Source organism: Grus americana, chromosome 1, assembly GCF_028858705.1.
Source record: "Grus americana isolate bGruAme1 chromosome 1, bGruAme1.mat, whole genome shotgun sequence".
Classification (NCBI taxonomy): Eukaryota; Metazoa; Chordata; class Aves; order Gruiformes; family Gruidae; genus Grus; species Grus americana.
Genome location: NC_072852.1, coordinates 569,866 through 593,853, shown reverse-complemented (window position 1 = coordinate 593,853; position 23,988 = coordinate 569,866). Strand labels below are relative to the sequence as shown.

Genomic DNA, 23,988 nt, shown 5'->3' with positions numbered 1-23,988 from the left:
CCTTGTGCATCCCCCTGGGCGCCGTTGCCCCTCCGTGGGAAGGCGGGCGCCTGTCCTGGCCCCGAGACAGGCTGGGCTGTTTGCCAGCCGCACGGCTGGGACCAGCCCTCCTCCTCTTCACTCAGACCCGGAAAGCAGAGGGATGGTGCAATGTCAGAAGAAGTAAGACCAGGAGGAAGTCTGGATGGCATTTAATGCCCGAGCCATGGAGAAACTCTTTTAAAAAAGCTTTTAATCCCTTCCTGCTCACCGAGGAGACACAGCAGTCTGCCCATCTCCCAAAGCCAGCTCCCTCTGCTTCCAGCAAATGCTGGGACTGCAGGACAGGAGTGCTTTGTTAGCAGCTTGCTGGGATTCTGCTTTTCCAAGGGGACTGGCACAACATGCAGGAAGAAAACATGAAGGTATGGCTATGGGCACCTGCGATGTCCTGCAAGCTGCAGGACAGGGACAGGCTTCAAGGAAAAAGGGGCAGGGACCACCTGACAAAGCTCCCCTTATGAAGCTGCAGGTAGAAATGTCCCCTTCACTAACAAACACCACTGTCCCCTCAGAAAAGGAGACTGGGCTCTGAACTTACACACCACTGAGGCGTGGGGCTGCTGACCTGCACAAAACCTCCCCCTTCGCAGTAAAAGCCGGAGGATCAACCACCAGAAGACAAAGTGCAGGAGGAGGAGCGATCCCCCATTTTCCCTGTGCTGTGCTCCCTGGGGGTGCGTGGTGGGGCTGGCGACAGCATTCTCCCTGATCCACAGGACATGAAGTAGGGACTAACCACCTCAATTTCCTGGAAAACATGTGCACTAAGGCCAAGCACTGGCGACAAATCCCTCTCTCAGAAGCCATGGGCAGCTGCTGCTCCTAGTCCCTCTCCAGGCAGCAGAGAGGCAGAATCGAGATGCAAAATCCTCAGGGAGACCCAGAGGACTCATCTTTAATATATTCTCTGGCAGAGCTATTTCTTTGCTCTTCGTGACTTCCCATTCCATGAACTCGCTCCCCTCCCCCTCGAGCCCAGCAGCTCTGCTTGCCGACACACATGCAAATGGGGCCCCCTTCCCTCACGCCGCTGCGGGCTTCCACGTGCCGTGGTGCCACGGTGCTGTCCCACACCCCGCCTGGCGCTCGCAAGGCCAAAAGCCGTGGCTGGTGCGCCCGTCCCTCTGCAGAGGCGCCTGCACGACGCGTGCCAGGCTTCGGCTCGGGCGTGATGTTCGCCAAGACGGGCACATGCAGCTGGGGAATGCGTTCTCACAGAGGCAACATGCTGCCTGTGCGTGCAAGCAGGCACCCATCACACCGGCTAGGAACTGCTTTCAGGACCAGCAATCAAGAGGAAAAATATGAACCCTGGGGTCTCTGTAGTATCCGTGCAAAGGGAAGAGCAAAAAGTGGAAGAAACGGGCTATTCTGAATCCTCTCCTCACGGCTACCAGCAAACACAGCGCCTTCAGGTTTAGCAATACGGGTCTGGAGAAGCGGGGAACAGGCTAGGGTGAAAATCTAGCAATGGGCTCAGCATAACATAAATCACAGTGGCCACCAACCAGTTGATGCAAGTTCTTAAATGCTGAGATTTGTCCCTTCAAACCCACATTTGAGTGTGAGCCCGAACCCTCAAGGTCTATTTCTTCCAGGAGAACCCCACAGGGTTGTAAAGCCTGGATGGCATGTGGGACAGGGAGGAGAGCAGAGCGAGAAGGGTCATGGACCTTCTTCAATGCCCTGAAAAAGAGAGGGAGTGGGGGGGTCTCTGCCTGGGTTTCTGCCTCTCAGGTGGGTCCCCTCCCAGGCAGGACAGGGCTCTGCTGTGCGCAGCCTCTGCGCCATGGCCAGCAAGCACATCTGTACACATCACCATACTTCTGCACAGCAAAAAACATATATATACAATAAAAAACCAGCAGAAGCGCGAGCCAGGGCAGTAGGCAGTGCCGAGAGCGGCTCCCTCTCGCTCTGCTGATGCTTTCGGTGGGAGCTTGCAGCACATCCGACTCCCGCCCTGTGTCAGCCCTGAACAGCCCGTCTCGGCAAAGCCAACCTCCTCTGCACCGGAGCCGCGTGGCTGCCCCGAAGGCTCCCCCAGAACGGGGGGTCCCTCCGCACCTCCTGTGCCTGGCAGGCCGCGAGGGCCGCACGGCCACCGTTCTGCTAGCCAGCCTCCCCGGCACTGCCACTGCCAGCGGGACGCCCTGCTCAGCTGCCCTGCGGCCTCTGCAGCGCACCGGGGACAACGCGCAGCAAAACGGGCAAATCGCTCTGTGCAGCGGGAAGGGACCGCCGTTCGGAACACCGGCACCCCTCCAGCCTCAGCTGGCTGAATGCTCCTGGGGGGAGCCCAGCGCACCGGGAAGGTGTGGGCTCCACGAGGCCGCCAGAGGAGACGGGAAGGCTGAGGGGCTGCAGTGCAGGGGGGAGGTGGTGGAGAGGCTTTAGGAGAATACAGGAACATGTAGATGCAAGCTGGGATACCAAAGCATCTGGAAACGTGGGTAGGCTCTGTAGTGACAGCAGAACGTGTGAGCGTGTGTGCATATGCATGTGTGTGTGTAAGGGGGGAGGGCAGCCCATGGGGATGCCAGCTAATCTGGCAGCATGTGGTATCTGCCTGGAGGTAGAGGAAAATAAAAACAAGGGGCTGTTTAGAGTGCAGGAGGAGCAGGGTGCCTGACGACGGGGCACGGGGGCGGCGAGCCTCTCTGCAAGCACGCGGAGGCAGCCAGCGTCCTTCCCCCAGGCTGCCTCTCCAGGGAGGTGGCACCGAAAGGGTGGATCGGCTCTACGGGGGTCTCCCGTGGGCTCTGAGCCCCCCGTGCCCCACACACCACTAAGCACGACGGAAACTTCGGCGCAGGAGACGCACGCGTCGCCTCGCGCTCGAGCTCATGCACCCCTCTGGAAAACAGATGTTGGGCGAGTGTGCTGCCTGCTCCAGCCCGGCCCCGCATGCTCCTCATGCACCCCTGCATGCACGCGCGAGCCCCTGCTGCCGCTTACCCAGCTCTTCCAGCTCGGCCGTCATGGACTTGGAACGCAGCGTCAGGGTGGTGCTGGGCGCTCTCTTGGGAGGCGGTGGAGCTGAAAGGAAGAGAGACGGCATTTTGCATTTCTTGTCCAGGAACTTACGAGGAGTGGCCAGATGCAGATGCCACTTCTTCTCCACAGCCTGGATCTCCTCGTACTCGCGGGATGAGGAGTCGCACTGCTGCAGGATCTTATTGAGGCTGCGCGTGGAAGCAAACTTCTTCATGGTCTCGGTAGCACAGTCCCGGGGCACGGGGCAGGCCCCGGCACGGAGGGGCCGGTGGCTCCCGCAGGCACGTGCACGCTGCCCAGGCTCCCACAGCCCTCAGCGGAGGAGAGTCCAAGTCATGTCCCCGGGCTGCGCCTGCCCCCCTGCAGCTACCGGAGATGCTATGGCTATGAAAGCCTCTCGCGAATTAAATCTGTCTCAGGCAGCTGGCTGCCTGCCTGTGGGACTCAGCAAACAGCTTTGATGGCTGCTTCCCCTCCGCACACGCCATGGGTGGAGGGTAGGAGGGAGAAACAAGTCCAGCAGGCCTGATCTCAGTCTCTCATTCCCGCCTCGGCGCGGCGCATCCCCCAGCGAAACACAGCCCACCCACCCTCCTCTGCCGGCTCGGCTGTATCCAGGACGGGGCGAGGCTCCCGCGGCCCTAGCGAAGCGCTGGAGGCGGCCGGCTCCGCACCGGGCAGCGGAGGCACATGGCCGGCACGGGGTGGCGCGGTGCTGTGCCGGGGCGTGGGGCTGCCCTGAGGGGCTGGCTAGCTGGGCCGGCCCGCGGGGCTGCCCCAGAGGCACTGCATGCCATGAGCCCACCGGAGCGGGGACGAGTTGAAGGCTCTTCCTCTTCACTTGGGGTGCCTCCTCCTCCTCGCGCTCGCTCGCTGACAATGCTGGATTCAACGCTCAGGCATTGCCATGGCAACCAGAGCTTCAGGCTTTGCTGGCGCTGCCTGCATCAGAGACCCCGACAGGGGCGGATTCAGCCAGAAAACGCCAGTCCCACTCAGGCCTCCTTCACCCCCAGGGAGAGGCGAGCCCCGGCCGGGGGTCCGGGGGTCCGGCCCCCTCCCACCACGCTACAGCCGGGGTCCTGCAGGGGCGACTCAGCTCCGGTCCCCACGCCCTGTGCTGGAAGAGCGGCCGTCCAGCTCTGTGGGCTCAGGGCACGGACAGCAGGCAGTGACGGGCAGCGATGGGCAGTGACGGGCAGCTGCTCACCGGCTGCAGGGCTGGAAGCACCAGGAGAAGCGGCGAGCAGCACCGGCGCTGGTCCCAGCACTGGTTCCGGAGCCTCAGCCTTTCCCACAACTCGTGCTTTTGTGCCGTGACAATATAATTGCAGCTCTTCGTGTCAGCGCAGAGAGCTGCCTCCCTCCCCCACGCCCCGCTCCCGTCCCCCCCCGCGCCGGGCTCTGAGCTGCGCTCCCCCAGAAAACACTCCTGCCCCACAGCCTGCCCCACAGCCTGCCCCACAGCCTGCCCAGAGTGGGGGCCGACAGGGACAGTCTGCCCTGTGCTGCAGGCTGCTCCCACATGTGCCCCTGCCCTCTGCTGCCAGATGTGCCTCCAGCCTCCACCTCTGGCTGCCCCTGGATGAGGCCCTATCCTCCACAGACAGCTGCTGCCAGATGTGCCCCTGCCCTCCACTGCCGGCTGCTCCCAGATGTGCCTCCAGCCTCCGTAGCGGGCTGTGCTGAGATGTGCCCCCACCCTCCACAGCTGTATGCCACGATGTGTCCGCCCTGTATACAGCTGGCTGCCTCTCATCCAGCTGCCCTCCAGATGTGCCCCTGTCCTCCTCAGCTGGATGCCCCCCACCCCGAGGGCTGCCCTGCCCCGCTGGCCATGAGCACATCAGCCCACCACCAAATTCCCCTTTGGGCCCCGTGTCTGGCCGAGGGTCTCAGCTCCACCCTCAGGGCTCGGGAATGATGGGGCGAAGGCCCAGATCCTTCTGGTGCCCCCACGGCCGCCTGTGCTCCCCTGCGTGAGGGCAAGTCCCACGCGCGGCCAGCAGCCCCAGGACTGGCCGTGCCCCAGGAGCTCCCAGCCCAGGGGGCTGCTCCAACCCCAGCACCTCCCCGAGAGGACAGGCTCCACCCTGGCATCCCCTCCACCATGGGGGCTGTCCTCCAGCCCGACACCCCCCGCACCCCTGCAGGGACAGTTCTCCACCCTGACAGCCCCACGCATAGCGGGGGCAGCTCTCCGTCACAACCCCACTCACACAGCAGGGCCGGATCTCTACCACGACCCCCCCCGCACGCCGAAGCAGGGGCGGCTCCCCACCATGGCACCCCTCAGGGCAGGGCAGGGCAGGGCAGGGCAGTGTCTGCTCGCCAGCTCAGCCTGCCGCTGGCACCACGGGCCGCAGGCGCCAGAAGCAGCTCTGTTCCCGAGGAGCCAGCTCCAACCTTCGCTGAGCACACGCGGCTGCAGTGTCAGATCGGAGCTGCTGGTGTCCTGCAGCCTGGCCACGGACGGGACCTGCAGAAGGCCTGGTCGGCAGCTGCCGGCTGTGCCGGGCTTCCCCAGCGTCAGCAGCAGTGCTCTGCCGCAGCCCCTCTGCCCGACCACCGTCCCCGTCTGCCCCACGCCGCTCCCAGCCACAGCCACCATCTGCCGGCGCGTCCCGTGTGGCAGCGCTGCGTGTGCGGAGGTTTCTGTGCCCGGGACGGGCAGGTCTTCCCCTCGCGGTGCCCTCCTTCCTCACCAGCTGCAGCTTGGCAGCCTCACGGCCATCCACCCGTGCAGCAGGTCCATGCTGCTGGCTGCTCCCCGCAGACCCACGGGCTTCTGCACGCCTGCTCACGTTTAGGTGGCGCAACGTCCCCCTTAGAGAACTGCGAGACCCCACACCTACCCTTCTTCCGAACAACTTCTTCTGATTCTGGCTTGCGGCTGACGGAAACAACTTTCATCACCAGGTGGTTCCCCCCTTGTCGGATCAAGGAGACCACCTGCTTGTGCCCCACCTTCACCACGTTGACACCATTCACCTAGGACACAAACAGAAAGAGAGCGGCGTAAAGGCTGGCTGTCACAAAGAGAGCGGGCAGAGGGCGAGACCGATGGACGTCGGGCCACAAAACCAGATGATTTTGCATCTCTGCATCTGTTGTGCAGCCAGGCACATTTCTGGATTTACGCTGTCCCTGTGGGATGTCACCCACCCGGGACCGCAACCTTCTGGAGAAGCTGAGGAACCTGCAGCAGGCCAGCGCACACCAGGGCTGCAGCCTGGCAAGAGCTGGGCCCCCTCCCCTTCCTCCGGGGCCGTCAGGGCAGATCACTAAAAATGGGGCATTTCCCGGTTCTGCCCGGGTATTCGGCAGCCACAGGGGAGGTGCCTGGAGCTGCAGGCCTGGAGCTGTGCCGCAGGTCTGCAAGGGGTGCTGGACGAGCACAGGCACCCGCGCAGAGGGATCGCCCCACCAGCAGCAGCCTGTCTTGTACCGACGGAGACACTTGTCTGTCCCCCTAGCTATCGATGTGCCGATCGATCGACTCCTGCCAGGGACGACGCATGCTGAAGCTCACTCCTGCCGCCGTTTTTAGCGCTAGCACAACCTATCAGTTTCCTGGACAGCGCGCGCTGGGCTGTGACGGCGGGCTAGGCAATCTCCAAGACACAAACCCAAGAAATAAACTGGAAAATGCAACCGCAGTACTTGGGTATCTACCAAGCAGCAACGAACACAAGGTTCTCCTGGGGTACTGACAGATGGACTCTCGCTCAGGTAACTGAGGTTTAGGGGTAGTGCGGATGAGGATGCCACAGATGTTCAGACGCTTCACTGCTGGAAAAACTGGTTTCAACTTTTGCAGCTTAGTTACCCACTTCGTAAAAGAACCAGAGGTGTTAACCAGGTGCTAACCAGAGGTGTTAGCACACTTTGGTGTTCGCTTTGGAAACGTGCTGTGTGCTCCAGGGCTGCTGCTACCCTGGGTGGGAGATAACAACCGACCGCAAATAACAGACAAGCGATTATCTGTGGGCAATAAATATAGAAGCACTTATTTTAATATTTACATTAATGTTTACGTTTCCAGAAGCGGAGCACTCGGAAGACAGGCAAGGACAGGATTTAGGTTGTCCAGGCAACATTGCTTTCGTCACCCTAAGTTCAAGGCCAGATGATACATTACAGCCAAGCTGCCGCACGCCACCGGCTTCAGGTCTCAAAGACACCAGGAGACGGAGAGTTCAGCCTCTCCTCCGCAGGTTTGCTCCAAACGTTCAGGAATTCCCAGCGCTTAAAAACCCCAACCCGTTCCTGTATCGCTGTCAGGAAATCGGTTTCAGTCAGAGGCTCTTGTGCTGCCCTCCCCGACGCGCAGTCCCACCTCCCCCACCGCCGGCATCGTCCCTGCGCCACGGCGCAAGAACAGACCGAAATGCAGGACTGCGCCGGATGCTGGAAACTTCGGCACTGCGGGAATGTTTGGGTTTTATGTGTTTCAACTCCAGCTGGAAATGTTTCATGCTTAGACCGAACTGTTGTTTAAATAATTAAACTTATGTAGGTTATAACATTTGCAATACATGAGCCGTAGTGCTGTTTTTCTATGAAAAACTGTAAAAAATATAAAAATAGAAAATGGGGTTGAGCTAAATTCTGAAATGGAACATCAACGTTCTCTGAGATGCAAAGCTTTTGAAATAGTAATTTTATTTCAAATATTCAATTGATTCAATTTTGATTATAATCGACTCAATAATTATTCAATTTGCATGAAAACACACATTTTCCTCAGGAAATTTGGTTTTGATGAAATTACCAGTCTACTCTAGTTAAAGCACCTCTTAAGATTTTTTTTTTTTTTTGGATGAACTGGATGGAATGGATTAACCCTGGAGCCTGGTTCTCCTGTATCTCCTGATGCTAAACCACCTCAGCAGTTTTTCCTTGCAAGCCCTTTAGTTTTCCAAAGCACGGCCGCGGAGCGGAGCCTAGGGCCGCCCAGCGTACCCCCAGCACCGCAGCCCGCGGGTCCTGCACATCTATTACGTATTAGCCGGTCATTTCCAGAAGGCGTATGAAATCACCGAGCAGCATCAGGTCTTGAGCCGAGTCCTGGGGAGACCCGCCGGAGCGCCCGGCCCGCGACGGTTCCTCGCCGACAGGTCCTTGCCGAGACCCGTCATCTGGCAAACCGGTGAACCGCCTCCCCGGCCGGTTTTGAACACCGCGGGTTTTGTAATGGGGATGTTATACAGACGTAAACAAAACCTGTTACATCGAACCAGTTAGCTTTATCAGACAAATCTGACACCTCAAAGAATGAAATGAAATTTGTTTTATGAGGTTTTCTGCTGGCAGTTACGTTCTCGACATTAACTCTTTACCAACTGCCTACAGCCTCTGATGGTTTTTCGCCAGCAGCTGACACCAGACTCCCCGGTTTGTCACTAACTGGAGCACCCTTCGCCCCTTCCAAGCGCTCTGCCAGTCTCCAGGCATTGCCCCAACATCAGGCAACTGCCGAACGCACGGAGACATGACCTGACCACCCGAGAGACGCCCGCAGCTTCGTTTGATCACCTGCATGTGATACGTGCACATCACCCTGCTCCCTCCCAAACAAAGACCAGAAATACTGACAGAACATGCCTGAGCTTTCTCTTTCATTTTTAATCATCCACACTTGTCCACCCAAATGGGCGGCAGTTCAGATTTTTCAGGTTACTCAAACGCAGAGAAGCAGGAGTGGGAGGTTTTCACCCTGCGGGCTGGAAAGGCGAGACCTTCTCCCTCTGCTCCATCCTGCTGCAGCGCTGGTGGCAAAAGCCAAGGCACGAGGTCTCCAGAGAGCATCAGGCCGCTGTGGCGCTGCCTGGCAGAAGCAGGATGGGAGCACCGTATCCGTTGGTGTTCTGGCAGACTGTCGGTGTTCTGCTGACAGTCAAGTGACAGATGGAAAATGCCAATTTTTAATTGTTTATAACTTGGTGAGATCAGGGATGAGGAAAAGGTACCAATGTGGTCAGACAGCTTTTTGCCCGATGTATTTCAAATGTGACCACAGATGGACAACTCCTACAAAAGCCGTAAGACACCAACTTACCCTGTATTAGAATCACAGAATTGTTTAGGTTGGAAAAGACCTTTAAGATCACACAGCCCGACCGTTAACGTAGCACTGCCAAGTCCACCACTAACCCATGTCCCCAAGCACACATCTACACGGCTTTTAAACACCTCCAGGGATGGTGACTCCACCACTTCCCTACTGTGCAACTTCATCCACTGCTGGGCACTCCTTGACTGCCTGGACCACGACAAAGCAGCTGCCGTGACAGCAACACCGGCTTTACAAAGCACACTAAGGGCCAGCCACGAAAGACAAGAAGAACATGACGCCGGCCAGCAAGTAAGGAGAGTCTCAGTGCCACGCTTGGCCGGGAACGCCGACTTGACTCCCTGACCCTGAAACACCCTTGGCCAGAAGGATGTCACCCCAAAGCCACCACCAAACCAGAAACGTGCCAGAGCTGGGTTAGGTTGCAGAGTCTGCAAAGGAAAGCTCGTCACTGCGGTGTGGATGTGGATGATTTGGCCTACGGGAAAAACAACATCTCTGCTGTTGTTTAAAACAGAGGGAACAGCCCACTAAAGGTCTTCCAGTGACAACCTCAAAGCATCAGTCCCACGTTGCCAGGCCTTTTCTGTGAAAGATGGAGTAAAACCAAGTGGGTGCTCAAACCCCAGGAAACTGCAGCTCAACCTGACCAGCAGGAATGACGTCCTGCAGAAAGCAGGTAAGAAAAGCAGCTGAGAGGCTGTAATAACACAGGAGGTCAAGAATGAACGTTGTACAGTGAAGCTGACCACTGGGGAGACTGGTCAGACAGTTGCTTGTACTGTGCAAGAATGTCTGGGGAAAAAAACAATTTCTGAAAAATACAAAATCCTGATTCACCTCCGGTTCCTGGTGATACCCAAGAAGTTGAACTACAGAACTCTGCAACTGCAAACAATTTTGGCTAAACACTCATCCGAGCAAAATTTCTCTAACAGTTGCTCTTGAAAAATTCAAAATACAAAGAGAACAACTCATCTGCTGAAGGGGGTTAGCTCACCAAGAAGATGGTGTGAAGATTTTCAGCTCTTTTTCAGCTTCCAAACCGGGCTGACTCAATACGGCACGAAAAACCGCGTGTACTGAGATGGCGGAGCCTGGTACCCAGGCTGGGTTTGTAACCGACGGGCAGGTGAGCTCTCATCCACAGTGAGCAAACCAGTGGTTCAAGACGCGGCTCCACAGTGGGACGGAAGACCCGGCAGCAGCTCTGGCAGCCCGCCGGCAGGCTGCCCGGTGAAGCCACAACAGCCAGAGACCCCGGCGTCAGGCGCCTGAGAGGGAACGGGGGCTGCGGGTCGATGCTGCTGCACCGAACTGGGAGAGGATCTCAGCCGGGCCACCCCCACCTTCAGCAGCAACGAAGCGTCAGGACTGCGCTCTCAGGAGCACAATGCCATCTCCCACAGGAGGAAGAAAAGCACTTAGACATAAAAAGAGGAGGCAGCAAAATGAACAAAGCAAACTGTTTCATCTCTCTGAGCAGACCCATGCACGGAGGATCCCTGTCACGCAGACAGCCTGGGGCTGTCTGACGACGTTAGAGCGACACAGGGGAATTGCCTGACACACACGCACACAAATCAGGTTTTGGTCCCAGTCTGTGAAGCGCAGAGATGAATCTCGAAGAAGACCGGCAGCTGGGAGTCCTGCCCATTGAACTAAACACTCCAAAGGATTGCTGGCCCTCAAACGAGGAGGTGTTGGAATGAGAAAGATCAGACAGGCAGTGGTGGAAACGTGACTGGTTTTGATCCACCAATAAAGAAAAACTTCCAGTTTCTTGGACACTACTGCCTGATGAGGATGCCCTGCTCTTGGAGATGTGCTTCTGGCCTGGAAGAAGGCAACGGATCAAAAGTCAAACCATGCAGAAAGTGTCTACAAAACATAAAAGAACATACATAGAAATGTGAAGACACTATGTCAAAGTCTGGGCATTGTAAACTGCTGCAACTATCTTCTGAGTAGCCACATGATGCATCAATGCTGATGAGCTCCAGAAGTCCCAGTCTGAGGGCAAAAGGTGGCAGATGGGTCACCAGGTAGATACGTGAAAAGCCATGCTTCTAAGGAAGAGCCATCTGAAGATGCTACATGATGCTGAACATGGACCTGGTGGGTACGGCTCCAGAAGAGTCTTGCTGATACTGACAGCTCTCAAAATCATGGGCTCTGTGCACAACGGCAGCCAAAAAAGCCAACAAAACATATCAGGGAGGAGGTGGAAAGTGAGGTGGGCAATGACATCTGGGGTTTTGCTGGTCCTGCACGTGCACGCATTCAGTGCTGTGTGCTCATCCGGTCAGCATCTCAAGGAGGAAGTGGTGGAACTACAGGAGGTCCAGAGAAAGGCAACTAAAATGGTCAAGGGGATGGAGCAACTGCCCTATGAAGACAGAGTGAGAAGGCTGGGACTCTCCAGTTTGGAAAAGAGAAGGCTCCAGAAGACACATGGCCAAGGCTTACAGAACTCACCGAGGCAGTGGATACAGTGCAGACAAAGCTGCTGTTCACCAAATCCTGCAGCGTTAGAAGGAGAGGACTCTCAAGGAGACTAGTGGCAGATCAGGTGAAACCAGACAAAACCAGGACTTCTTTATGCAGCAGGCAGTGGTCGTCTGGAGCTTGGTGCTGTGGGAGGCCATGGAGGTGGACAGTAGTGGTAGGTTCAGAGAGAGTAGATGAATTCCTGGAGAGCAGGTCTTTGCACAGATTGTAACGGGACTGGGAAGGGTCATTCCTGCTAACGTCCTCAGTGCGATGACACTGGATGCTGGAAGGGACAAGGGGAATGGACCACCCAAAATGGCCAGGCACGTGTCATTTCCTTAATTAATAGCATCTTGTAATGCCAGTGTGAAGGACATGGAACTGGGCTAATGACCAGCCCGGCCCAGCGGGACATGTCATACATCCAGTCTGGTCCCTCCCAGCAAGGTGATAAGGATACGAAGCTTTAGCAGTCTGTCACAGGAGATAATGTCCCCATTCTCCTGATCATTTCAGTAGCTTTTCTATGCTCCTGTTCCAGCCTGAATTCATCTTTCCTGAACACGGATTTCTGCGTTGGTGGTTATTATTCCAGATGACCTCTTGTGTGACTTGAGTAACAGCACTAATGCTTCCCACCTTGTGACTGACTGACAGAGAATATAAAAACTGAACAAACAGAAAGACCTCAAAGTCAACAGCGGGCTTGAGCTGGTGTCAACCCAGTTATGCCTCTGAGGTGACCGGGGACAGCCGGTGCCGTGATGGTGGGCGGATTACAGAGACTGGTAAAAGAATCACATCTGTACGGCCATTCAGCTCTATATTGCACCTGCTATATCCTGCTTTATTTGCATTTACATACATTATATTTGCATTTACATACCTTGCTGTACCACTCTGCTAAATCAAAACCCCGTGTAAAGTCAAATAACTTCAAATAAGTGAATCTGGTATGAAACACTGAACCCACCCGTGTGGAATATCTAAAAGCAGCTGGTCAGAGAACCAGGCTGTGACCTGAGATCAGCACATCTGGCTGTCCTCAAGCATGAGAAAACTTCCTCCTCAAGAAGATGGCACCTACATGGAGATCAGCGGTACATCCATGCAGTCCCTAGCATGGTGCCAGCAGCGCTGGGACAAACAAAACGTTCCCAGCTAAAGTCAGGCTGTGGGAAAAAGAGAACAGAAAACTGTCCCCGTGCAAGGAAGGAATCCTGTAATGGCGACCGGTGCCCAAAACTATGACAATGCAGCGTTTGACTGTTGAAGGAGGATAAAGGTGCTATCCCTGCAGCTTCAGCAACATGCTGTGGTCCATTTGGGAGACTTCATTACCCAAATGATGTTAACCAGTGAGAAGCAGCTTTAGAAATGCACAGTATTATCAGAAAATTAGAAGGGCTGAGTTCTGAGGAACGACTGAAAGAACTGCGCACTACGGGCTATCTGTCCGTACCGTCATTAGCGGTATCTGTCTGTACATAAGAAGCCTGACCTGACAATGAACCACCTGAACCACGCGCGTTCCAGGAATAAGAAGTTACTTAGAGGAATGTAAGCTCTGAAGCCTGAAATAAGTTTGTTCTGCTCCAGAGCTTCGTTATGGACATCTACCAGGAGAAGATGGGGCTTTGGGCAAGCTGGTCTAGTGGAGGGTGTCCCTGCCCATGGCAGGGGGTTGAACTAGATGATCTTTGAGGCCCCTTCCAACCCAAACCATGATAAAAATGGGCCCATCAACGAGGATACGCACAGACCACAGGCAAAACTCAGGGGGCTTCGGGGGTAAATCTTCACCAAAGGAACCAACCCGTACTTCACTCCAGAGCTCCACCCTATGGATTTCTGATTGCCAACTTCACCCTTTCAGCATCTCTAAGCACTCCAACTGGAGAAAGGCTGCAAGACTACCCAGGTCCTAAGATGCTCCTTCTGAGAACTTGAGCTCTAAACTCTCCTTCCCACCTCGCCTGGGCAATCTCGTTCTCTGGGCATAGGACGTACTGGTGCGGAAATGTCTGAAATGCGGTTTCACTAAAATCCGTGACTGTGGTTATCCAGGGAATCTTCTGTACAGGCACTGAGATCTGCGATGAGCTGTCTCCCTCCAAGCGGGGCGATGGAATTAAATACCCCCACACCAGAGCTATTGCCCTCATCGGCCCTGCTTCAGTACCCTGGCAAGACGGACTCCTTAAGCCTCAAACCTTTTTTCAGCTCGTGAATCATTCTGAGGCCCTTTTAGAATTCCACTCAGTAACGCCAGATTCATCCCGCGGTGTGAATGTCTGACTTGCACAAAGCGATGTTTTCGTGATCTTCCAAAGCTGCAACCAGAATATGCAAGTTCACATAACTCTGGAAGTTTGTCCTTTCCGTACACAAAATCTCTCTGCCACATCCTACGCAATCAACTAACATTAACACAATTATCTTGGAGAAACCCATGTCCTTTGCTGAATTACATTTTTCCAGGGTGCTTTCATAGCCTGTAACCTACATTCTTTGCTTGCAGACACGCCACCTTGCACGGTCTGCTGGAAGATGGCTGCTTCAGCAGGAAAGCCAGATCGTTCCGCAGCAGTTACTTTACTCTTAGCAATTCTCCCACTGTTTGCGATACCTGCGATCCGTACAAACACGGGGGTTTGTCACTATTTTGAAACACTGATCGAAGTGTTGAGCTGTGGGGATCAAAAATTGTAAAGAAACCTTGCTGGTGATGGCCCCCACATTTTTCCTTAGTTGCAGCTTTCCGAAACGTGCCCTGCCTGACTTTGCAATGCTTCTAAGCCACGTTCGTTCCCTTAATTCCATTTATTGCAAGGTTGTTTATACACAAGTCACGCGGTTATTAAAGGAGTCAAAACATACTACGTAAACACAGTCCTGACTTTAACCAGTCCTGCGATGCTGTCGAGAAAAGACAGCAGGTTTGTTTCCACCTTCCATGGAACCTCACTGTATGGTATTAATTGTACTTTCACTCTCTAATTCTTTGTTGATTGTGCTCCAAATTAATTGCTTCATTATTTTACCCAGGATTGATGCTGAGCTAAACAAGCTATAGTTTCCTGAATCACCTACTTCGTACCCTCAGAATATTAGAATAGCAACAGCCCTCTACCAACTCTTTGGAATTTCATAGATTAGCAAGATTTTGAGGTATTAACATCAGTGGTTCAGACAACTCCCCAGCTAGGCTCTTTTCGACACTTGGGGATATGTTATTCAAGCCTGTTAATTTGAGTATGCTTATTTTTAGCAAATACTATCTCACTTTCTCCTTGGTTACAGCTGGGAAACTTTCTGTTCCAAGCACATCATATGGATAGATACATCCTCCTGATTTGTTCCAAACTCAGAACAGAACATTTCTGCCTTTTTTTTTTTTTTTTTTGCACCAGAATATACAATTTTATCATTTACATATAGAAACAGATCTCTACCAGACTCTTTTTTTTTTTCTTCTAATGCTCTAAAATTTTTCTTATTATCTTTACATATTGGCCTTTGATATTTCCTTTGGCTCCCCTTATCAACCTCCTACATACTTTAGCTCAAATTAACCGCATTTCCTTCTCCTTTACTTGCTAACCTTTCCAGTAAGAAGGGGATACATGTGTCTGCAAGTAATATTTAACTGCTCCCTCATTATCTCACTGAAGTGGGTGATGTCTTGCCCAGCAGATTTTTTCCCCCCTGATTTTTGGACTGCATTTAGCAGCGCGTCCTCAAATAACCCTTAGATTTTGTTAATTACATAAAATTTATGTTCCCATATATCAAAACCTCTGAGGTTCAGAAAACTGGCACTCTCTCCTCCCCAGGACCCACAGGTTGCGGACGTGCTCTGCACGTGACAGGCACAGCCAGAGCCGACCACCTGCACGTTTGTGTTGGAGCCATCAGTTCTTCTTTTTTTTAATCTGTCAAATGAAATTAATACTAGATCACATTACCTCACGGCGCCAACACTTCTCTGGAGGCAGAAGAGACGTTCAAGACGCGTTCCCCGATGGAACGCACCTCTGCCCTAGCAGGTTTTCTCCTCTCCAGAAAGGAAGGCGACTGGCGGGGTCTCCTCAGCACCCGCGCCCAGAAGCCTCCTCACTGCCCGACACCCCAACGCTCTGGCAGCGCGATCCCGGGCCGATTGTTAATTGCAATTTTCTTGTCTTCTAACAATGCTTTTCTATGACTAGATCATACAGACCTAAGTAATGAAAATATCCACAGCTTTATGTCCGTATTTGTATTTACTGTCCGTAAGTCCTGTGCGTGTACGCGCACATGTGCAACGTATGTGTGAAATGGAAGCGTACGTACAAAGGCTCTCGCCACATCACTACAGGTTCCTCAAGGAAAGAAATCAAGGATCTAAAACCTGCCAGGCTCAGAGGGAGATACAAGGGCAGACACGACAGACCCTGCTCGTGAATCCTGGTCAGTCAAAGCAGGGTTTTGAAGTCCCACGCCCCGATAGGTCTCATCGAGTCCTGACCGGTGGCACCGTCAGTCAGACGCTGTCCCACTGACTCCAGCTGAGCGCTAAGTGCTCAATGGTGCAATTGCCTGCACGTATTTCCTTCTGCGCCCGGCACGGCGAGGCAGCCACCCGGATCCCTCTGCAGCAGCTACTCGACGCAAATCCCACTTCGTTCGGAGGTATCTCGATAAAGCCCATGGCTGTACTCTGCATGACTGCCTAAATCTTTGCAGTTTGAAACCTTCCCTCAAGATAAACCACATCTTTGTGCTACTGCATTTCATCCAGCTACGTGACGTTGTAACATCCACTTCCCCTGCCTTCTCAAGATGACCTACCGTTAAGTGCAGCATCCTCACGACGCGCTGCCCACCAGCGCTGTCGCACTCTGGCTGAGCATCCACCCCAGGAGTCAAGCACAGACCCTCTTTGCCTTAGTCTGTAGGATTTGTTGACCCAGGCTGTCTGGCCGTGGAACGAAAGGGTAAAGCCCACCTACTCCTATCGTTCCGCCAAACCTTTCAGTTCTGAGCGAAAGAGCCCAGGACACGTTGTGACTCTGCCCTGGACGCTGAATTCCTAGGAACACGTGAGCAGTTAGTTACCTCCTTTCCTCCTTCAATTCCCTTACCCACGTGCATCCTCACTCAATGGTTCATGCCAGGCAGCAATGCCGAAGTGAAGAGGTGACAACGGCAGGCCAAGTTCCCATCCGGGGAGTGACGGCGTGGCTCTCCCCAGCCCTGCGTCTCGCCTGCAGGCTGCAGCGCTGGCAGTGACCTTAGGTGCGGTACGCGCCGAACTCCGGAGTGGAGACGCTTCCCAAAGGCAACCTGGAGGACACCTGAGCCCTGCTGAAATATGCCTGGAGAGCTGCTGGCAGCTCCAGCTCAGCTACCAAAGTCCTGCCCTGCGCTGCTCTCCAGTAAGACAGTCTCTGCACTCGGATCGGCCTTCTCAGACACCTCTGCTGCAGAACGCAAGAGACGCAGGGGTCTTCTGAACAGACTTTGTCAAGTGGATAAAGAACAAAATGCATTTAAAATGGAGAGAGAGCTCTGCCTGGGAAGAACAAAACTCAGGAAAGAAAACAGATACAATTCAGAGGCTGCCTTGGCCAAAAACCTTCAGTGGTTCTGTCAGGTGACTGTGCTGGAAGAAAGTAAGGACATGTTTTAGGGCTTTTGGTCTCTACCCTCGCCATGTTATCATCACGGGGAAGGCTGCCACCAGACAACTACTGTTCTGGAAGGTTTGCTGCCTGTCCTGGGGCCTGGATTGGCGGTGCTGTGGAAAGCTTTTAGGACTCCTCTGCCCTTCTGATTACTACCCGTTGGTGCTCATCCAGGTGGGTAAGTGATACAGCCAGGAAAAGCCTTGAGCAGCTGAAGGGTGACTGCAGGGCTTTGGGGTTAAGGGCGATGGAGACACAGCAAGAGTCTGTTCCAGCTATGTTCTCAACAGTCTGTCCCCAAAAACTCTTCTGGCTGAAGAAAAGACCCACTATGGAGTGTACACATCTGCCAGACCAATGCCTGGCTGTGCAGCTGATGCTGCCAGCTACGATTCAGCTTCCTTGATCCTGATGCCTAACCGGAAGATGATGGAAGACTATCAGGAAGAGAAAGACCCTGTGTAACTACAAGACAGAAGAAACCTTTGTGACCATGCTTGCTGCTGTGGACAGAAGGGTTTTTACACTAGGCTCATTAGAGAATGGGCACCTAAACCCAGAGATAAGAGAGGAAGGCATGGAGGAGGTATGCCAGTAAAGGTGCACAGGGGGACATTCATTTTCTTGTCCAGAGGACTGGGCATTCAGAGGCTTTCCTCGGGTTCCCAGAGCGTGGACAGCAAACACAAAGAACCGCACATCGTGCTGTGGTCGTAGGGCTATGATGTGGTCAGACCTGGGACAGCATGTGTTTACCAGGATGTGGCCAGAGTTGCCCACAAACTGTTCAGGAAGGACAGGCAGGGAAGGGAGGTGTCCCCACATGATGGAGCTCCCAACTGTGCAGAGCTGCAGTGTGGGAGCAGACATGCCTTCTGCAAGTCTCTGCATCTAGGTTAGGAGCAGGAGGGACGCTGGGTCTGTTACCACCGCCCAAGAGGAGGTGGTGGGTGAGGCTGTCCATAAAAAACTAGTGGAAGCCTTGCAAGTCCAGGATTTCCAGTGTCCAGACATCTGCTGGGAAGGCAATGGATCACTGGCCAGGGAACCCAAGAGGCTCCCAGACCGCTGGTGACAATTTCCTAACAAACATCGGAGAGGGCTGCTAGAGGTGACCTGCTGCTTGACTTGCTGCTCACCAACAGGGAAAAACTGGTGGTGAATGTGGTCACTGGGTAGCTCGGGCTGCAGCAACCGCGAGATGGCTGCGTGGAGCATCTGGAGGAAGGCTTGAAAGGTGAGGAGCAGAGCTAGGATCCTGAGGTTCAGGACAGACTTCAGCTTCCGGAGAAGCAACCCAAAGGGAAGGGGGTGATGGTATTCAAAGAAAAATTTCTTGAGATCTCAGGAACAACCCACCAACCCTGTCGTTTAGGAAGACTGGATATTTTTGCAGAAGGCTTGCTTGATAAGGTAGCAAGCTTCTTAATGAACTAAAATGCAAGAAGCATTCGCAAGAAGGAGAAACAGTGACCAACGGGCACCAAAAGAATAAAAACATTACTCAAGCACTAGGGACAATATCAGGGACGCCAAAGCCCAGCTGGAGCAAAGACTATCAAAAGACATTAAGTAGAACAAGGACATCTTGTAGTGGTACACTGGCACCAAAAGGAAGTTCAGGGAAAATGCGAGTCTGCTGACGAAAAATCAGCCATGGACAGTACAGACATGACCAAAGTGCTTGACTTGGTTTTATATCTCAGTGCTCATGGACAAAGCGTGCTCCCAGACCTTGGGCTGTAGTGAACAATATAAGACAGGCAGCCAGTCGTGGGGAAGCAGCAGGTTAGGGTCTTCTTAGAAGAGCTGCTGCATCCGGGTCCGCAGGCCCGGTGGGATTCAGCAGAGGGGGCTGAGGGAGCTGCTGAAGCAATCCTCTTCCTAGGAGGAATCATGGTGATTTGGAAAGTCCCTGCCAACTGGTCCCGAATGTGACACTCACCGCTGAAAAGGGCAGCAGAGTCAGCCCTTCCTCAGCCTTGTTAAGGCCATGGAGCATGGCCTCTTCATGCACAAACATTTGAAGGACAAGGCAGCAAACAGGAACAGTCAATATGGATTTCCCAACAAGCTTAACCATTATAATGTGACTGTTTTCTGTGGGCGAGGGGGGAGTGCTGGACGTGCCATAGCATGACTCCAGCAAGGCTTCTGACACCAACTCCCACAGCATTCTCATTTGGAAACTGAGGAGCTATGGACCAGATGCATGGACAGCTAGGCGGGCTGAGAATTGAGGGGAGCACTGCATGAACAGGTAGTGACTGATGACCAGGCAGCTGGCAACGAGCAGAGTGCTCTAGGGGCCAGTCCAGGGGCCCATCTTCTTCAACACCCTCATCAACGACACAGAGGACACAGAGGACAGCCTCAGTAAAAGTACAGATGAGATTAAAGTAGGGGTAGCGCCTGACATAGTGAAACGCAGAGCTTCAAACCAGAGGGGCCTTGGGAAATTTGAGGACCAGGCTAACAGAAACCTCATGAAGTTCAACAATGGGAAGAAGGGTGTGCATCTAGGGTAGACCAACCCAATGCATTGGTCCAGGCTCAGGAGAGACTGCCCAAGTAGCAGCTCTGTTCAAGAGGCTGAAAAGGGATTTCCAGTGACTGCCAGGCTGAGTATGAGCCCGTAACGCACTCTTGCAGAGAGTAAGGCAAGCTGCACGCTGGGCTACGTAACAAGCAGCCTGGCCAGCAGATCGAGGGAAGTCATTGCCCTACAGGCCAGTCAGTCTCACCTCCGTGCCTGGCAAGATTATGGAGCAGACCCTCCTGGAGACTATGCTCAGGCACATGGAAAATAAGGAGGTGATTGGTGACAGCCAACACGGCTTCACTAAGGGCAAATTGTGCCTGACAAATTGGGTGGCCTTCTATGATGGGGTTACAGCGTCGGTGGACAAGGGAAGGGCAACTGACATCATCTACCTGGACTTGTGCAAGGCATTTGACACTGTCCCGCACAACATCCTAAATTGGAGAGACATGGATTCCATGGATGGACCACTCGGTGGATAAGGAATTGGCTGGACGGTCACACTTGAAGAGTTGTGGTCAACGGCTCAATGTCCAAGTGGAGAATGGTGACGAGTGGTGTTCCTCAGGTGTTGGTACTGGGACCAGCACTGTTTAACATCTTTCTCAGCGACATGGACAGTGGGATCGAGTGCACCCTCAGCAAGTTTGCTGACGACACCGAGCTGTGTGGTGTGGTCAACATGCTGGAGGGAAGGGATGCCACCCAGAGGGACCCTGACAGGCTGGAGAAGTGGGCCCGTGCAAACCGCATGAAATTCAACAAGGCCAAGTGCAAGGTCCTGCATGTGGGTCGGCGCAATCCCAAGCGTGACTATAGGCTGGGTGGAGAATGGATTGAGAGCAGCCCTGAGGAGAAGGACTCGGGGGTTTTGATTGACGAGAAGCTCAACATGAGCCGGCAGTGTGAGCCTGCAGCCCAGAAAGCCAACCGTGTCCTGGGCTGCATCAAGAGAGGTGTGACCAGCAGGTCGAGGGAGGTGATCCTGCCCCTCTACTCTGCTCTGGTGAGACCCCACCTGGGGTACTGCGTCCAGCTCTGGGGGCCCCAGTACAGGAGAGACATGGAGCTGTTGGAGAGAGTCCAGAGGAGGCCACAAAGATGATCAGAGGGCTGGAGCACCTCTGCTATGAGGACAGGCTGAGAGAGTTGGGGTTGTTCAGCCTGGAGAAAAGGCAGCTCCGGGGAGATCTAATTGCGGCTTACCAGTACCTGAAGGGGCTACAGGAAAGATGGTGAGGGACTGTTTATGAGGGAGTGTAGTGACAGGACAAGGGGGAGTGGGTTCAAGCTGAAGGAGGGTCAATTTAGATTGGATGTTAGAAAAAAATTCTTTACTGTTAGAGTGGTGAGGCACTGGAACAGGTTGCCCAGAGAGGTTGTGGATGCCCCATCCCTGGCAGTGTTTAAGACCAGGTTGGATGGGGCTTTGGGCGATGTGGTCTAGTGGAGGGTGTCCCTGCCCATGGCAGGGGGGTTGGAACTAGATGATCTTTAAGATCCCTTCCAACCCAAACCATTGTATGATTGTATGATTTTTACTCAGCACGGGTGAGGCTGCACCCAGAATATTGTGTTCAGTTTTTGGCCATTGAGTTCAAGAGAGACAGGGAAAAACTGAAGAGGGTCCAGGCCCAGATTGTATGACAAAACCCCCAAGCAGCCTACAACTGCTTGCAGGGCACTTACAAAGATGACTGAGCCAAACTCTTCCTGGAAATAGCAGATGATGTAATGAACATGGCCAACAGCCACAAATTGTGCTTTGGGAGGGTCAGGTTGGACTCAGATTTTAGAAAAAAAATCAATTTCCCGGGAGGGCGGTACAGCCCAGAACAGGCCAACAGAAAGACTGGAGCACCACCATCCTGCAGAAGGTTTCCAAGGCTTGCTGGACAGAGCCAGAGCTGACCTAACGTAGTCCTTTTCGGAGCAGGATCTCAGAGAACTCTTCCAACCAGCACTTCCATGACTCTGCAGAGCAGCGAACATGCAGCTGTGGGCTCAAAAGCTGGCTCAGGAGGAAGATCAGCCCAAACGTATGGTTTCACTGTAAAACACAGTAAGTAATTGATGGAAAAACCCTCAAAGATCCCCAGAGAGCCCTGACAAGGAGCAATGGGACAATATTCTCTCCACTTTTTGCCATTGAAAGATATTTGGAAACTGTACTGAGACACATGCTCAGGGAACTAAGAGAAAATCCCTCCATTTTAGCACGTAAAAAAGACTCGTGTAACTAGGACACAAGTTTCTACAATGGATAAGGATTCGACCATATCCCAGGCTGAAAAGATGGTCCACCAAGCCACAAAAAGGCATCTGCTAATTATTAAAATTATCTGTCTGTTATTAAAAGGAGTATTTCTCACAGGAAAGGAACAGTCTTCAGAGCCATCTGACGTCCAGGCCACTGAGTGAAAATATCATGCTCAGAATCACGTTCAAAGACTGAATCTCCAAATGAAAGCACTGTGTCCAGGAAGGGTTTCCTCCTCCTACGCCTGCTGCAGGAGGACAGGACAAACTCACAGCAATCTCTGTGTTACTTCTCAGTCTCCAGGAGGTCAGCACCTCAGAGCATACAGATGCCACAAAATTCTCTGACTTCACGTTGGAGAGGCATCACTGGTTTGTTGTCAAGGCTTTGCCACCCCTAGACCTGAGGAGTACCAGTGGCAATTGCACATCCAGCTATATCCATCGTGCCGACAGCACCCAGGCTCTAGCAGTTCCTCAGAGAGAAACCCTCGACAGCACAGAGAGCAAACCCCAAATGTTCCAGGGAGCTGCTCCATGTTTGGTATTTCTCACCCATGGTGCTACAGAATAACGTGCTTTTTGCCAAGAGACCACAGTGCTGGATTCCCTCGACAGAATGTTTTGTGCACAAAATGGGCACCTATGCTGGAAAAAGTTACCCTGTGATTCCTGTCCGGTCAGGGGAGAGCTGGTCAGTGGATCCACCAGATCCTGAGTGCAATTTGCCCCATCCTAAGGCAGACTCCAGGCTGGGTCAGAGGTTCTCCTCCCCCTCTGCTCTGCCCTGCTGAGGCCACATCTGGAGTTCTGTGTCCAGTGCTGGGCTCCCCAGTTCCAGACAGACTGGGAACTACTGGGGAGAGTCCAGCCGAGGGCTACGAGGATGAGGAGGGGACTGGAGCATCTCTCGGACGAGGAAAGGCTGAGAGACCTGGGGCTGCTTAGTCTGGAGAAGAGAAGGCTGAGAGGGGATCTCATCAACACTTATCACGATCTAAAGGGCAGGTGTCAAGAAGATGGGGCCAGACTCTTCTCAGTGGTGCCCAGCGACAGGACAAGGGGCAACGGGCACAAACTGGAACACGGGAAGTTCCATCTCAACAGGAGGAAAAACTTCTTCCCTCTGAGGGTGACCGAGCCCTGGGACAGGCTGCCCAGAGAGGTTGTGGAGTCTCCTTCTCTGGAGAGATTCCAAACCCGCCTGGACGCCATCCTGTGCGACCTGCTCTGGGTGATCCTGCTCTAGCAGGGGGTTGGACCAGATGATCTCCAGAGGTCCCTGCCAACCCCCACCAGTCTGGGGTTCTGTGAATTAATTACTCCCTGAATTCCATCCCCACATTTATTTGGTCTCCACAGGCAGAACTGGCAAACTAGACAAGGCAGGCAGATGCAGGCACCCAGGTAACTGAAGCCTGAAGTGAGGTGAGATGAATCCCACCATCGATCTCTACCATGTACCGAGATCATCTGTCTGTGTTGTCGCAGCAGCCCTGTGGGTTGCAGGACCAGAGCGGTACTTAGGAAATTAGAGTGCCCATGGATAGCTGGCACCTGGACATTCAAATGCGAACAAGAACAGTGACAAGCTGGTGTTGGCCAAATGAACCAGAGAAAAGCAGCCACTTGGCTTCATGTTAGAGCTGTCCTCCAGTCCCTCTACTTGGAGCGCATACGATGGAAGTGCAGCTAAAAGAGATGCTGAGTAAACACTGCGATTACTTATCTAGCTATTTCTATACATAGAAATACTGTGGGAGAGAGGGTGAGGGGTGGTGATCTCAGCGCTGGAAGATCAAGGGCAGAGCTTGATGCCTCTAAGCTAGCAGCAGCCCTGGGAATTTTCTGTCCCTTCTCGTTCCTGGCGCAGCCCGTGTCAACCAGCACAACAGGCTGCTCTGCCCGTG

At 53.7% G+C, this 23,988-nt stretch overlaps 1 protein-coding gene across 9 annotated transcripts in view; it reads right to left on the bottom strand.

Moving 5' to 3' along the window:
- The window catches only part of SHANK3 (SH3 and multiple ankyrin repeat domains 3), a 383,466-nt gene that overhangs the window by 49,608 nt on the left and 309,870 nt on the right, over positions 1–23,988 (bottom strand). For all 9 annotated transcript variants that reach the window (XR_008574833.1, XR_008574834.1, XM_054811562.1 and 6 more), the window contains exons 18-19: positions 5,895–6,030; positions 3,001–3,081 (exon numbers count right to left, since the gene is read on the bottom strand). Coding sequence is in view for 7 of the 9 variants with exons in the window: in XM_054811562.1 (XP_054667537.1) it covers positions 3,001–3,081; positions 5,895–6,030 (217 nt within the window). In the remaining 2 variants the exon portion in view is untranslated. The remainder of the gene's footprint in view (positions 1–3,000; positions 3,082–5,894; positions 6,031–23,988) is intronic.